General features: G+C 36.0%; 1 protein-coding gene across 5 annotated transcripts in view; it reads left to right on the top strand.

Annotated features, from left to right (window-relative positions):
* MYO16 (myosin XVI) overlaps positions 1 to 16,606 on the top strand; it is a 395,602-nt gene that overhangs the window by 168,721 nt on the left and 210,275 nt on the right. For 4 of the 5 annotated variants that reach the window (XM_032997101.2, XM_032997106.2, XM_032997105.2 and 1 more), the window contains 2 exons: positions 9,551 to 9,675; positions 12,219 to 12,344. In XM_032997101.2, the coding sequence (XP_032852992.1) occupies positions 9,551 to 9,675; positions 12,219 to 12,344 (251 nt within the window). The remainder of the gene's footprint in view (positions 1 to 9,550; positions 9,676 to 12,218; positions 12,345 to 16,606) is intronic. The other variant, XM_032997107.2, reaches the window with a different exon arrangement.

Genomic DNA, 16,606 nt, shown 5'->3' on the forward strand with positions numbered 1-16,606 from the left:
ATGCGCCAATATATCATTGGCTTTTCAGGTTACTGGTCTTCTTGTTTTGATATGAAAATAAAGTCATGGCATTTAAGGACTTTGAAAAATAAGGTGGGGAGACCATCTGCTGCAGTGTCCTGCCAAAGCAAAGCCAACTGAGAGTAGCCTTGGTTACCCAGGGCCACATTCCGCTGGATATTCTATGATCTCTCTGGGCTCCCATTCCAGTGCTGAGCCATCTTCATATCATTTTCTTCGTATTATTTTCAGTTGAAATTTTCTTTGTTGCAACTTACACCCGTAGCCTCTTGTCATTACATTGTTTACTTCCAGGAAGTGTCTCCCTCCAGAGTTGAAATGAAAATATTAGGAAGTGTAAAAAGGTGGTTTGTTTTTTTCACCATTTGTCCTGTTTTATTCTGAACCTGGTTGATTATTGGAATCATCAAGAAAGTCTACCTGGCACCTTCTATAACATTTCTTTAGATTAATATCAGCTTTATGTTTTAAGGCAAAGCCTTTGTTGTATTAATGCTATTTTAAAGATATAAAACTTTAAATGACTGATAGCATGTTCTTTTTGTTTGTAGAGGCAGAATTTCTACTGTAGAAGTGTGTCAGTGAAACTCTGATTATGGCGTATGATCCTTATGTTTCCTTCTTTTCCTTTAGGCTGTCTTAAATATTTAATCCTCATTTATGTTGCATTCTTCAGAGCAACACTCTTTTGTTGTTCCTTTCTTGGTGTTTAGTTGCATAGTGGATTAGATGAGTCAGATATAAACTACAAATGAGTGACAGATATTTCTTGGTTCCATATTTGACAAGTGACAGGAGGTTACATAGTCACTGTGTAAATTATTTCCAAAAAAGAGGTGTTCCCTTTTGTCCTCCAAGGCTTCAGCTTTCAGCAGGATAACTGTGCATTCCAAGAACATTAGCCTTGTTATTTAATCAGAGAAAACAGTACCTGGATATTGACTATGTTTTTTTAAGAGCTGTCTAAGTATCCTATGCATCTGAAAGCAAAATAACGCCTTTCTTGTCTCCTGTATATTGAGAGATTATGCACTAGCAGATTATTACAAAAACAAAAGAAAACCATCTGTTGTGATTTTTTTTTCAAGAATTACTATATTTAAATAATATATCTATGATTTTTCTTTCTCTGCTATGACACAGGTACAGAAAAAAATGGTAATTGCTTTTCTACAAAGTATTCTTTTTGTTTTTAACAATTTACTTCCTGTGGTGTAAATGAATTTAAAATAGCTGGCTAAAGGTTATTGACCTTTGATGGTAATAGAGATTTAATGTACTTAATCAGAATCTTTTATAATATCCCAAACTGTGTGAATAATACATCTGTTTTGTTCTCTGAATATTAAGGGATTATATTCAGGTGTCTCAGAAAACTGCATATAGAGACAAAATCATGTGCAAGTCCTATCTATTTAGTTAGGTTTCTATGGTTTAAATTAGTTAAAATATTGTGCAGTCTTCATAAAAATAGACCATGGTTTATTCAATTTTTACTAGAAAATGGATTAAGCCTTACTTTTCAGTGGCAAAGTAGAAGGAATAAATTTATTTTTCTGCCTTGCAGCAGTAGGTAGAATCAAAAAAATAGAAGCTAAGGTTTAGTACAGAATCCTACACTGACGATGGTGCTTAGCATTAGCCAGAAACAGTCAACTCATAAGTTCCTACTATAAGAAGAATTTCCCTGAAGTCAACAGCTACCAACATAAGGGAAATAACACATGCTGGAAAAGCTGATCCAGAAAAGTAGTGGGCAAAGGATTAAGGAAAAATTTACTGTAAAACTGACACTATACAGTAATCTAGAATGTGATAGGAAGATACATCAAAAAAATATTCTGGTTTAAAATTTAAAGTAATTTGAAATCATTCATAAAATATGGTGTGGTTGGTCTAAAAGCAAAACTCCACCTGCTGCTCACTCATTCCCCACCTGAGCGGAACAGAGGGAGAAAATAGGATGAGAAAGCTTGTGGATTGATATAAGGACAGGGAGATTGCTTACCAGTTACTGTCACAGGCAAAACAGGCTCGACTTGGGGAAAATTGCCAATTGTAATAGATTCAGGTGGTGAGAAACAAAAAGGCAAGCATTAAAAAAACACCTTTCCTCCCCCTTTCCCAGGCTTGACTTCACTCCTCCATTCCAGACTCCTCTACCCCCACAAGCAGTGCAGGGGGTGTAAGAGCTATAGTCACTACATAGCAGTTTCTCTCTGCCACTGCCTCTTTGCATTTTCCCTCTGCTCCAGAGTGGTCTTTCAAACGTATGCAGTTCCTTCAGGAATGTCCATCTCCTTCACCACGGGTCCTCCGTGGGCTGCAGGGAATCTCTGCTCTGACACCTGCAGCACCTCCTCTCCCTCCTTCTCTGACCTTGGTGTTCCTTCAGCTGTTTCTCCCTCTTTTTGTTCCATATTTGTCTCTCTGTCCACTGTTTTCTGCCCATCCTTAAATCCATTTTCACAGAGCTGCCACACTTGGCTGACAGGCTCAGCTGTGTCCTGCAGTGGGTCTGCTGGAGCTGACTAGAACCGTCTGTGATCTGCAGGGGACAGCCTCTGGCCTCTTCCACAGAAGCCACCCCAGCATCCCCACAACTGGCAACAACTGGACAATACATCTGGTCATGTGCTTTTCAACACTGGCACTTTTTATAAGAACAAGATCAAAATTAAAATCCCAGTTACCTGTATTTTTCATCAGTTTTGATTGTTATTAATTAAAAAAGCTGTTCAGAATACGTACACCAAAGTGTTCTAACAATGAAGTTGTGCTACAGAAACCCTTAAACAGATCTAGTAATCCAACAAGGGGAAAAAAAAAATACTAATTTCTTCAGAGCACTCAGAAAAGCAACTGATATAGATCAATATAATTTCAGAAAAGTACTGCTCTAGACTTTCATATCTAAAACTGCAAAAGGCTTTTCATAGATATTAAGGAATTATTGCTAACATACCACAATAAAAACGGGCTAAAATGTCAGCACATACTGGCTTTTATCAATAAAGATCAGTGAACCTAAGCTAAAACTAAATCCCCTGATATATTTTCTAATTTAGAACCATATGCAATGTGATCTTGGTTTCTACTTACAAATTTTCTGTTAATAATATTGATGCAATAGGTTGACAGAAAAACAGACAACCAAAACCAAACAGCCTCAGAGTGGTTCAAAGTGTTTTTACTCTGATTCTTGCTGATTGGGATCCATCTACTCATAAGGTTATCACACACAAAATATCTGTTTTTTTTTTCTATGGAGAGTTTGATTAATTGATGATAGGGGTTAGGTTATGATGTTGCCAGTGAGAACAGGGGATCAAATGGGATGTTTCAGTACTCCCCTTCAAGTCCTAAAAATGAAGCACATGGAAAACGTGATACATTGAAAATGTCATAGTTGAGTGTCTTCCTTTGGCTTTTGTGTTTTCTAATATAAACTTGAATAAGCTACCTTCATTTTTATATTTTCTAACTCTTGTGGAACTGCCTTTGAAGTCTTAGACTCCTCTTAATATTTCTGTGTTTCCAGCATGCAAATGTGTGGGGATTTAAAAATGAATTAAAGAAAAAAGTCCATCATATGGAAATATTTTGGTACCCATATGTTTCTGTCAAAGGGAAAACCTTTAAACTCACTGTGTAGACTTTTGGCACTTGAATTAGCATTTTAAGTTATAGCCAGTAGTGTATGGTCTACTTTGTAACTGACGCTAGAAGGAAAACAGGCATCTCCTTGACTAATAGGCTTTGCAAAGATTTGAAAAAAGGTTGTGAAGAGTATCAGAAACTGGGGATGCCCTTTTAGCATCCTTTCAAACAATTTACCAATGAATAATCTAATTCTGTTACCAATAGAAATAATATTTTTTTATAGAATTCCTAAGTCTCTAACCTTTAGCAAGTTAGAAAAAAAATATTTCATTGCCCAGAGTGCATCCACAGGCCCTGTGATCTGTCCCCCCTGTTCCACGGGGCATGGCTGCCTGTCCCCAAAGCCAGCTCTGATGTGGTACAGCCACATAACCTGGAAGCAGTCAGCTGAGAAAAGAGCTAAATTGTGAGGCAGAGCTGGGAGAAGCCTTGTCATGATGTTTCACCCATCCTTTGGCTCCGGAGCCACATTTAAGCTCAGGTCCTTGCCTTTGGTCCTTGCTTGAGGTATGCCTATTCCCAGCCACAAACTTTGCTGATCCCAACCCTGAACCACTGACTTGACTTCCTGGTTTCACCTGACTTGGCTGGATTTGTTTCTAGAGGCTTTTCTGGCAATCACAGGACAGTAGGCTTGCCCTGAGTCCCATCACCGGAGCTGCTTGATTTTCTTGTTTGGGTACTGTGGGACTGTGCCCTGGTCAGCAAGGACACCCTGCCTGCCCTGTGCTCACCCCTGGCACATGTTGAGTAGCATGCTTTTACTGCTCTCTCACAAAAAAATCTAACCATAATATAAAAAGATCTTGCAGAGAAATATTGCGTATAGAAAAACCATATATGAAGAGCTTATTTCAGACATAATACCACAAGTAACCAGAGACAATGATACACTTGATTTGATTCTGTGTTCTAGTATTAATATTACAAATAAAATAATAAACGTGCAAGACATTCACAGATGAATGCTTTAGTACTAAGCATTGAGATTGTGCCGGTCTCTTAAAATAAATTACAAAAATTATTTTTGTTTTCATTCAAGTTAAGAAGAGATAGAGTTCATTTAACTAATTTTAGCTGGAAAGGTCATCAACATCCTTATTATAGAAGAGAGAGAAAAAAAAAGCATGTCTCACTAGAGTGGGAGAATTGTCACTCTGATTTCTGCAGGAAGAGGAGATGGGGATTTAATTTCTGATGGCATTTTCAGTCTAGAAGGAAATAAACGAAACATCCTTCACTAAGCATATGTAATGATATCTTTAAAGGCAAAGAGATAACATCCAACAACAACAGTCAGTACTTCTGCAGTGAATTAGAGCTATAGGCATCAGTAGTTTTGCAAGTATACATTCTTTTGCAGATGCTGAAGTATTTTCTTCCTTTCTCACATAATAAATAATGGTGAAATGCATCTGTTCATATGCTGACCTTTGAAAATCAGGTGCACGTAATGCCAAGTAATGTGCACAAGAGCTACTGAACAATGTAATTTAACAAAAAGAATGCTCTTTACACAGCTATCTAGTAAACATCCAGACAAGTCCTTATAAAACTTTAAGCAAATAAAGCTGGATAAAGTGACAGGTACACCTAAATATTTTCATGAATGAAAATGAGTATTTCAAGGATGGTACCGTGACATTTTTTTCTCATTGGTTGTTCGTAAACATGTCTATCCTATACTACTCTCCACAGGAAAAAAGTAGAAATTCTAAACCATGATATCCCCAGAATTACAGAAGAGTACAGACAGGCTCATCGCGCATGGGGTGGAAAGAGCCTTGCTGTGTTTACAGCTCTTTGCAGGAAGGGCAGATATAAACAGGGTGAGAGAAGACTTAAGTAAGAGGAGAGGAGAGATTGTCTTCTTGAAGCTGTTGCAAGTTTTTAATGTACATTTGTGTTTGTAAGACAAGATGATATTGACCTCTCCTAAATACCATTAAGCCCGTTGGAGAATGAGACATGCAAGTTACAGGAAGAGTGGCTGCTGGGTGCATGCAGTGAGTATTTTCCCAAAGCGTGCTTGACTGTTGTGCTTCGCACTGGTTACAGGAACGGTGTTCCCCTTGCAGCTGGAGAGACTTCTTAGCACCAGACATTTCTGTGGAGAATACTTTTAATAGCAATTCTCAGTTCCGTTTGCCATGTATTGCTTTACCACTGCAACTTTTGAAAGTTACTTTCCCTCTTTTTATCTGAGGTTTTTACATTCCTTTGGGTTGTCATTTCTATAACAATATGCCAGAGAGGGTGAGACAGCCAAAGGACATGAAATGGCCTTGTCAGGTATTTTTCTTAGACAGTGAGAAGGAGTATATATTTTAGCTTTTAGGTCATGATACTGCCTGTCATCAGCACTGATACTCATCACCAAATACTGTGCCCTGAAGGGTCACTACTTTTAACTGTTCCTTCTCCATCTCATCTCCTGCAGAATTTGTAAGCATGTAGCTCTTGTTCTTTTTTTTTACAGGATATTTGTAAAGTATTTTCCATCCTATGCCTTTCTTTTTGACTTTCCATTTTTAAAAATGTGAATCCATTCCCATAGTACATGCCAATTTGGTTTTCTTCCTCTATTTATTCATGCTGGCTGTCATCCCATTTCAGCTGAATATCTAAACCACGTTTCCCCTTTGAAAAGCAATATGAAGGTCATTCTTTGATTCAGGCAGAAAGAGCTACTTACTGCATGAGTAACATTTTGTTGTTCCATCTAAACTCATGAAAAGTATCACTCCCTGGAGAGGGAAAGTGGACTCTCCAGAATTACAAACTTGATTAAGGGAAGGCAGTTATTGACCAGGTCTCCTTGTTTGAGCCTCCGAGAATGATCCATGTGCACGCTTGGTAAATCTGCTTCTCAGCTCCCCACTGGAGAAGCTTTCACACTGAAGCCTGATGGTTTCCAAGTCCTTGGAGTTCAAAACTCTTATATTCTAAGATTGCAATTGGATTATGTTTTCATGTTTTCATTCTATTTTCTATAAAGGCAAAAGAAAGAAATCTCTTTTGTTTCTGTAGCATTTTCAAAACTCCTTTGGATATTTAAAAAATGAAGCCTGTGGAACCCTGTCACTCTGGTTGCTCACTTGCCCAGCTGTTTACTGTTATTTGTTTAACAAAATGTGTATCATTCCTCTATACAACTATTAGTTTGAAGCCAGTAAAGCTATCTTGAGGTTCACATAGGCTGTGCCCTTTGTTGCTATGTAGCATTGTTTATGCATTTTCTTTGAGCTGATGGGTTAAATTGTACTTGTGATAGAAGGTATATAGCAGTTGATGCAGATGAACTCTTTTCTTGATGTCTCCTTCATCATGAGCAGAGTTAATCTTTCAACAGCCAGAGGTTTTGTGGCCCAGGCAGGACACAGCAAGGTTCTATAAAATGCAATTTACAAGGTGTAAGGATCAATATTTCACTGTAAGTATAAGAACACACTGATAAGTTAATTCTCTGACCATGCTGAGTGTAAGTTAGTAGTAAATTGCTAGGAAGGGCTAAGTGGACTCAGCTAGCCTCTGCCCTCAACCTGTAGCCATTACTGTAATTTACATAAAACATGATGAACCAACCAAACTGATAACTGGTTTTAACTCTCAGTCTTTTTTGTGAACTTAGTTTTTGGTTTTGAGTGTTTGTGGTATTATTCACATGCAAAAGAGGTAGTATGTTAATTTCCACTTGTTGCCTCTCTCTTTCAAAAACAAAACTTATTCTAATTGTTTACTGGAGAAATCAAGAGGAAGAAACAATTGATATAAGTTCTGTCAGTAGTACTTAAAAATGGCCACCTTCATCAAGTATAAAAAGACACATATATTTTAAAACTTGAATCTTTCTTACCTGACAATATTAGAAAGACCTTTATCATGATCAGTCAAGTTTCATTTCAGCTGCTCAGTCTATGTTATGTGTTTAAAAAGTGAAGTCAGTGCTGCAAATGTTAACTGATTTTGGGTGTATACAGCCCTTCACACGACATAGCGGTTTGGAAATTTGAAGTTATGCATTTGAGAGAGTTCTGTCACTGGGACAAGAATGTTAAACTATCAATTTACTGTTGCAAAAAGCAGGAAATAGGCAGAAACAGAAAGAAAACAGAGTTTTAATTGATGATGTGACATTGATAATCTGTAAGTGTCTTCAGGTAGTTTTAAATCATTACTGTGAAACGTGATGAAGGCATAAAAAGTTCAATTCTGACAAAATGAATACATTGATTGTTGAGAGATACTCGAGACATCCTATAAAATCCTCATTCTGTTCCAGTCTAACAACTGTCAGGCAATAGGATGTTAGCACGTTCTGCTTTTGAGTGGTTATCTAATTTAATCTATCAATATCATATATATATGTTTGTCTGAATTACATTAATGTGAAAGACCACAGGTTTTAGTCCAGATACAGAAAACATCTAATTTTCTCCAGCTTAGGTTTAATTTGTGTATTAAATTTGGTGTCATTTAGAAACTTTTAGGTGACAGGTATGAAAATATGAGAATAAGTAAATGTGACCAGCAAGACAGTGTTCACGCTGAACATTCACTTCAGAGCTGCAACTCATAGAAATGCTACAGGCAAATAACATTCAGAACATAGAGCAGTATGTATAGCAGCATGTTAGAGAAATAAAATGATTGGGATTCTTTGCTGAACCAAATATGACACACCCATTTATGAGTTCCAGGGTAGATTAAAACTAAGAAATTTAAAATATGCTTTTACTCTAAAACATGCTGCAATTGTTTTAGTAATATGAAAAACTGAAAGAACTGTTGAAGAGAAAATGTTAAGTTAAATACATATGAACTAAATTAATTTATTATTTGTCACTTTTAAGCTTACTGACAAATGTAGAAGAGAACGAAGAAATCATTTATTCATATGTGTTTTGTTATGTCATGGCCAGGGCAGAGAGGAAGAATTTTTATACTCGCGTTACATTTTCTATGTATGGATGTAAGTGACCACATGATTCCAGGAGTGGAAGAATCAAGCCCTGAAATTTGGTTAGATATTCCAATCAAGCTACAGCCAGTTGCTAACTTAACCACTTAGCAATTTTGTTGTACGCTCTGCTTCTAATTTTAAATCTCTTCAGACTGGAGACCATTCTTTCTTTTGGTTATAGACTGTCTTGCTTACCTTCCTTTTAAAACTCTACTTTGACAACTGCTTCTTTTGATAACAATGCTGACACAAGCAATGCCATGCCCTTCATTCCTTTCATTCCCCTTCATTTGTTCCTGCCTCCATACCACATTTTCTCTTGGTTTCTGGGGCCTTGCAATGGTCAAGGTTCAGATGGAGAACTAATTCCGGTTAAAAATAACACAGGCAGATAAAAAAGTGTTGAGTTTTAATACCATTTGCTTCACTTCAGCGTTTCTCAAGAAGCTGAGCTGACAGATTTGAGGGACTGGTCTGGGCACTGGGATGTATACCCAGGGTTGAAAGAATGCAGCCAAAAATAATTTTCATTAAATAAGACCCAAACAATTGAGTTATTTCCTTAGAGTATTCAGTTATTTCCTCATTCACAGCTATTTTGACAATCCCAGTGGATTTTAAGATACTACAACTGCTTTACCTACAATTGCTCTTGCCAGTCAGTAGGAGGTCAGGCCTGTTTATTTGATATTGCTGACTGGCATTATATTATCCATGTAGTGACTGATAAATAAAGATGTGAGTAAACATATTGGTAAATATAAGTAAACATGTTCTATATATATTCTCTGAAGTCTAATTAAATGTTAATTAATCTTTTACAAACCCAGAACACAAAATCATGTATTTGTTCTTTATTGATGAATGAAATAGCAGAAGGTTTTAGCCTTTTCCTTTTCCCAGGTGTAGAGCTGAATTCATTGCGCCAAATGAAGATACAGAGACCTACAACAATGCTCACAGATGTCCGACAGCTCATATTGAGTGGAGGAAGTGTGAATCAAAAGAATGATGAAGGAGTTACCCTGGTGAGTGTGAATATGTAATCACGACCTTGTGAATATGCATGTACTATAACTGTGTACTGGTGAACATGTTTGCAAGGAAATTCTCTAAGAAGCAAAATGAGATTATGCAAGATTTAGGTTCTCATTTGGCCTTTTGAAAATAGATATATATCAATGCCACACATAGCACAGATTTTAAAATAGGCTAGTGCAACATCTCTGTCTTAATGACAACTTTCTTACTCTTGGCCACTGAATAGGCAAGACAAAAATTAATAGCAAAAAAAATATTGGCACTGTAGTTTAGAACTGCAGCAGATGCATGTGGTCTTTGACATTCTGTGTAAGCAAGGCTCTGAAACTTCACTCAGTGATTCCTGTTCTAGGCTCATATCTTCTGGCTGAGCCAAGCTAAAACATTCTTTCATGAAGCTGTCCCATCTTGATTCAGTGTAATGAAGTATCCACCATATCAGTGGATAAGCGTTCCTCCTCCCAAATTTGCATGTTATTTGTAGTCACTGGGTCTCATTATACTTTTATTCTGCTAATAGATCTTCTGTCCCTCTGTTTTTTCAGGATCGCTACTTCTTTAGCTGTCCAATAATTTAAAAATTAACATAATAAATTAATTTAAAAATTAATGTGTTTTCCCCTAGATAGCGTGCCTGTGGAATGTTCTCTTTGCATATAAAATCTTCAACATCATTATGTATCAATAAATGGTCATCAGCAACATTAAGATATTAAATAACTTTTAAAAATTCTTTAGTGCTTTTCTGCAAATATTGTACTAAAATAATTAGAAGGATGTATTACTGAACATTATTATTATTATTATTATTATTATTGTTATTATTATTATTATTATTATTTCAGCAATTACATTGAGTTACATTGCATGAGACTGAAATAATACACTGAATCGTTAGTATTTAATTCCATATTTTAATACATGTGGAATGTTCAAACTATAACTGTAAAAGTGAGCAGCCTCATATCTGGGATTGTTGAATCCAGCCACTGACTCTATCTATACAGAAAGATACGCCTTTTGGAGTGGCAGCCCCAAGGCGGTTAACTGTAGTTAAAAACAGGAGGGAGTCAGGGGAGGGGTGGGAAGAAACAACGTAACTTTTAGGTTATTTCATAAAAGCATTAATTTAACTTCCAGTTTTCTGATACATTTAAGATAAGCTGCTAAATCACAGTAAAATGCAAAGTTGTTTCTATTGTACTTTACTCTTATTGCTACTTCAGTCTGAATTGGTTTAGTTAAACTGAGTTATGAATATATCTATCACTGTATAAAATCTTTTCTGTAGTTATGTGGAATAGTTGAAATGCATGTCTGAAATGTGTTTAACTCCTGCAAATACTAGGAGAAAAGCATCATGGATAGTTTGGTTTTTGTTGTTTGCTTGGTGGGATGTTCACAAAGGGGACATTTTTTTGCATGAACAGTTTTTATGTTGAACTTTGATTTTTTGAACTTCTTTCATAGTCTTGCAACAAGTAGGTACAGAGTGGATCATTTTGCTTTTGTCGGAGATTTCTATTATGTGAAACTTTTGTCTGACAAACTGGTGGGAAATCTGGAACTTGTTAAACTGCTCTGTCTCTATTCATGGGTATGGAGTCAGCCAGTCTGTGATAGCTGTATGTGTATCAAAGGGTTCTGGGAATAGTTTTTTGTTGCTCTACATCTATCTGTACAGAGGAATCAACAAATATCTCAGCTGTAAGTAGCTGGTTTCTCTTGATAGATTTGTTTTCTCTTGGTAGAAGTTAAGATGAATCAGGCAAAAAATTGATGCCATAAATACATAAATGCACACATTCTTATGGATTCATAGCACATACATATATGCACATGCAATACAGACACAGAATGATATATGGCAAAATGATTTTCTCAGCTAAATTCTCCTGTAATAATTTTTCCTTTGAAAAATTTAAGTCATAAAATATTTCCTGATACAGAAAATTAACAAAAATTATTAAAACAAATACTACGTGAAATAATTAGGTATATAGGAAAGCAATGCAAGTAAAAGAAATAAAATATCTGTGGCTCAAAACTGAGAAGGTATATTTTGATACAGATTTCGTGCTGCAAACTCAATGTGCTTCACTTGATTATGTGTTAATTAATTCATTTTGGAGTAAAGTAGTGTCAGCTTACATATGGGATGTTTGAACTACCACAAAAAAACATTAGGTCTAGGCCAACCTCTGTTGAAATGTATGAATCTACTTGGGCTCACGAAGTTTGTGAATTTGTTTGAAATGCTGTTTCCTTGAAACTATATGAAAAATATCTAGTGAGACTAGATTCTTTAAGTAGTTCTCAATAAGCTAACATTCTTATTTTTGGTGGGTTTTATTTGTAAATGCTAAAATAGGTTCTGCAGTGGTTTTCTAGTCTGTTGTTATCATGTGTATTTTGTATTTGTCATTATTGTAATATAGCCAGTTAGGTCTGTGAGGCAGCCAAGATATGCAATAGCACATCATGGGTTTTTCTGAGTTCTTTAAACTATTAAGATACTTCTATATTGCAGCTGCACGTGGCTTGCGCTAACGGATACAAAAATGTTGCATCTCTGATACTGGATCATGGGGCTGATCTCAATGTAGTGGATAATCAGTACTGGACTCCCCTACATTTAGCTGCAAAGTATGGACAGGTAAAGCATGATTTCTTTCACCAGCTTCTCTTTTTATTGTGGTGGCCTTCTACAGCAATAGCAAATACTTCCAAGTCAGGGAGACTATTCTAGTTTTAATGTGAAAAGCTTACACATTCCTGTACTATAGGTGGCATCTCAAATGACAGAGGTCATTTGAGAATAAACTTTGTAAAGCTATCAACCCAATACAGCTCATTCAAATCAATGTACCATAAACAGAATTTTGTCTCCAGCAAAAATTAAATCTACACTGACATTTGAAAGCGTGCCAAAATAAACACTTTTTTTTCTGTTATTTTCTTGTATTCTGATGTCAAACTCTTATTTTTAGCTAACTGTTTTCACTGTGTATATTTATGTGAATGAATGTCCAGGATTCACTTAACATAGCAGACACATTCAGTTTTCAGTTGTAGAATGGTGCCCTGGATTTGGGATTTGGAAATCATGGCTAAAGATGACTTGTGCCTCTTAATATCTTAACCTTTTCACTTTTCCTTCATCTTCACTTTCCCCAGACATGCTCAGTGAGCCTTTGTTACAGTCTGACCACCTTAGGAGAGATCCCCACAGCTCCCACTGCCCCACCTCACGGCTCACAAGTCACCACTCACCCTCAGGTACCTTCCAAAAACTTCTCTGAAGCATCCTAGTTCAGCCTCCTCTGCTCCCGCCCTTTCTCCCGCCAGGCCTGTGCTGCAGCTCACGGAAAACTCTTCCTTCCTGGAAAAATCCCCTCCTGTCTTTGTCCTCCACCAGGAGGGGCTGGGCCCGCTCTTCGGTGGGCACCAGACTGAGCTTCCCAGTGTTGCTCTGAATACCAATTGCTTCCTGCTCTTCCTGACGGCAGGGATATCCTTCCTGGCACTGTGAATCCAGGTGTACTGAGTTAGCCAGAAAATTCTATGAATTGTAGCTGTCAAGCCATTCCCCTGTTTCTTTGGGACTTTGCTGTCTTGTAATGCCTAATTCTATTGCCAGCAACCATGCTTTTAAACATAACTCAAAATGGCAAAAAGTTGTTGATCCTAAACAGGACTGTTTGTTTGTTGTTTTTTTTTTTTTTTTTTTTTTTTTTTTTTGTTTGTTTGTTTTTTTCTCTAATAAATATAAATAAAAATCCTCATGTACTTCTGCTGGAGTATGAACTCTAGATTATCTTAATTATGTTTCTGATCTCAGTGGAGACAATCCCATTCATTTAGCTGAATCTCTAGCCAGTGATTGAGGATAACTAGGATCTTTGTTCATGTCCGTTTCTGGTATCTCAGTTGGCTTTTGGTACTCCTGTGAGTCAACCTGTGAATTACAAGATGAAGGAGGTGAGATACAAGAGGTGGAATGCAGCTGATTTTACTATACCCTTGGTGATCAGAATATCTGAATATGAAGCCAGATTGCTTTTTTTGGAGGCTTTTTTTTTTTTTTTTTTTAATCATTCACTGCAGGTGATTCACATGTTAAGATTTTAAAATTTAAGGAGTAGATTCTAACTATGCCAAAATGTCTAATGAAAAGCAAAAAATACATGTATATAGATAGATGGATGTAATTCAAGTACTTATACATTCACATTATAATTCACCTGTCAGACTGTCTTCTTTAGAAAACTGTTACATTTACAATATATAGGTTTGCAAAACCATTTAAGGATACAATTCAGTACTTATGTTATATATTGATTCACGTCCTGTTGTTTATTAAAACGATGTAAATGTATTTCCTTATTGCATGTGTTCTTATTTTCATGGAATAAATGGTTTCCAACCTCTTTTCAGACTTCAGAAAATAAATAATACACTTTACAGCAAGAAGATAGTAAAAATGTAGTAAAAATAATAGTAAAAATAAATGTGTTTGAGACTAGTTAGTTCTGCTGGGATATAGATTTCTCCTATTGAGATAACCTGGATCTGTTCTTTTACAGGGTATGAAAGCTCGGCATATTTTCATAATAGATTAAGTCATTGATTTATATATCTATGGCCTGAGGTGTGCTCTCAATAATATCTGGAAGGTTAAATGTACGGAGAAGATTTGTTCACAAAAATATACCGAACCAATGTTTTGTTAGCAAGTGAGGCATCAGTGACATTTTGCACATACTGTAGTTTTATTTTTCTCATCCCGCCTTGTCCTGTGGTGCCCTCACCGATCCCTCTGGATGCTCGTGTGATACTGCAGGCAGGCATGCACTCCCTCTACCTGTGTTCAGCCTTCAGCAGGGCAAGAAAACTCTTATTCAGGAGTGAGGTGATTGCAGTGATCTTGAGCTGGAGCTACTATTTCTTACATTTCAAGGTGTCTTGCAACTTCAGGCTTTGTACTGCATTAATGTAGTTATACATGGTGTGAAGCTTAAACACTAGTTTTATTGAAAAGGACTTGAAAGGACTGACTTGAACTTCTCTTTGGTTATATATGTGTAACATATATATGTGTGCAACACTAACCCTGAATGACTTGAAATACCTTTCTTGTCATGCAGTTAGGTATTTTTCTTTCTGAAGCAGACCTGTACATGTAAAGTCTGTAGTTGAAAGTGGCTAATGGAAAAAATGTCTTTCCTTTTGAAGTGTCCTAAGAGCTCAGAGTGCTGATTTGCAAGATGACCCTTTTTACTGGCTTTTTTGTTGAACTGTGTCTCTCTCTATGTCCCAGATCATGGATGGCAGTGATTCTTACTATTCCAGAAGTTTTCATTGAGAAGCCAGGGATCAGCTGTGCTAGTCACTGTGCAAGCACTATGGGTACACCTGGAGGAAGACAAATAAAATATCATTGCACTCTTCCTCACTAAAATTAACAAAATACAGAGCAAATATCTTCCCTTTGTAGTGTTAATGAATAATACAATTCGGATATACCTTATTATCACTATAGATAATTTGCCATCCTTATTTTGAGAAAAATACAGCTTTCATATGGATGCTGTTTGTAAGAAACAAGTAAGTAATTTAAATTTCTTTATGAGAATTTAATAGATATCAGGGAAAACATTTCATCCAATAGTTAAGCCAATTTTAAAATTTCCTTTCTTATGATGATAATTTTGAAGCATCTTTTAGCCTTAATATGAATTCATATGCATATCACATTTATGATTCCATTCTGAGTAATAAATTGTAGACAGAAATGAGCATTGTTACTATTTTGGGAAAAAGTAGTATGACAGAATGGGAATAACCTTAGTCAAGACGTGATTTGGATAGCCTGTTTTAAGTTAAAATATATTTATGAGGCAATAGGCTTTTTTAGCCAAAAGTATGAATGTTTCCTAAGAAAGTCATTAATATAAATTCTGGACTCTGTCCCTTACAGTTTCACCCTCTGGTAACACATATTTGTGGCAGGTCTTTTTTAAAAGTCTGATTTGAAAAACTCTGCAGTGATAAATCTGTATGTTCTACTAGAAGAGTAAAAAAAATCTATTTGGTTTTAGTTTGATGTTCTTTTCAATTCTTGAGAGGATTTCTTTCCTTCCACAAATGTATCTGAACAGAAAATTAGCTTTTTCTTGTCTTGCAACTTGTCTAATAAGCAATGATCCTTTAATGACTGGTCACAGAAGTTTCAGAAAACTTGTTCTAAACAATTGTTGTTTGGTAGTTTACTAACACTGCAGCTGCAATACCTTCAGCCAAGCCCCATCCAATATATAATTAATATTATGTTCCATGAGTCGTAAGGGCTGATAGTATTTTCTGTTTATAAAATACCTATAAAATTCATAGTATTTCAAATATAATTTTCATTTGGAGAAGCTTCTTACCTTAATAAAATGCAATTGGATTAGTTATACAAATAGCACATTTAGTTTTTGAACTATTTTATTTTATAGAACTTACATACATGTATATTATGAAAAAAATTGAGTAGAGATGTTCTTATGAAGAAGTTGTTACATTGTTCTAAAGTGACATCCAGACTCAGTTGAAGGACCTGAGCTCTGTACATATACAGTTTTATGCTTGCAGATAAACAAAATACAAAAAAATGAAAAACAAAACAAAACACCACACAAAATGAAAAAACCCAACCATATTTGGCTATTTGTAAGACCATAACATTACTAGAGATGGTACTGCTTTACCTGGAAAAAAAGAGAAGAATCTACTGAAGTTTTAAATTTATAGTGAGGAAATCTACTTTGCATCTGTATAGGAGGAAATTTGTAAAGAATAAAGGCACTGCAAGCTTCTTGTTCCAAATCTCAGGTTGTAAATTAAGACACACTGTAAGTGGGTTACAAAAAGCTG

The sequence above is a fragment of the Tyto alba genome, unplaced genomic scaffold (assembly GCF_018691265.1).
Source record: "Tyto alba isolate M040663 unplaced genomic scaffold, T.alba_DEE_v4.0 Super-Scaffold_45, whole genome shotgun sequence".
NCBI lineage: Eukaryota > Metazoa > Chordata > Aves > Strigiformes > Tytonidae > Tyto > Tyto alba.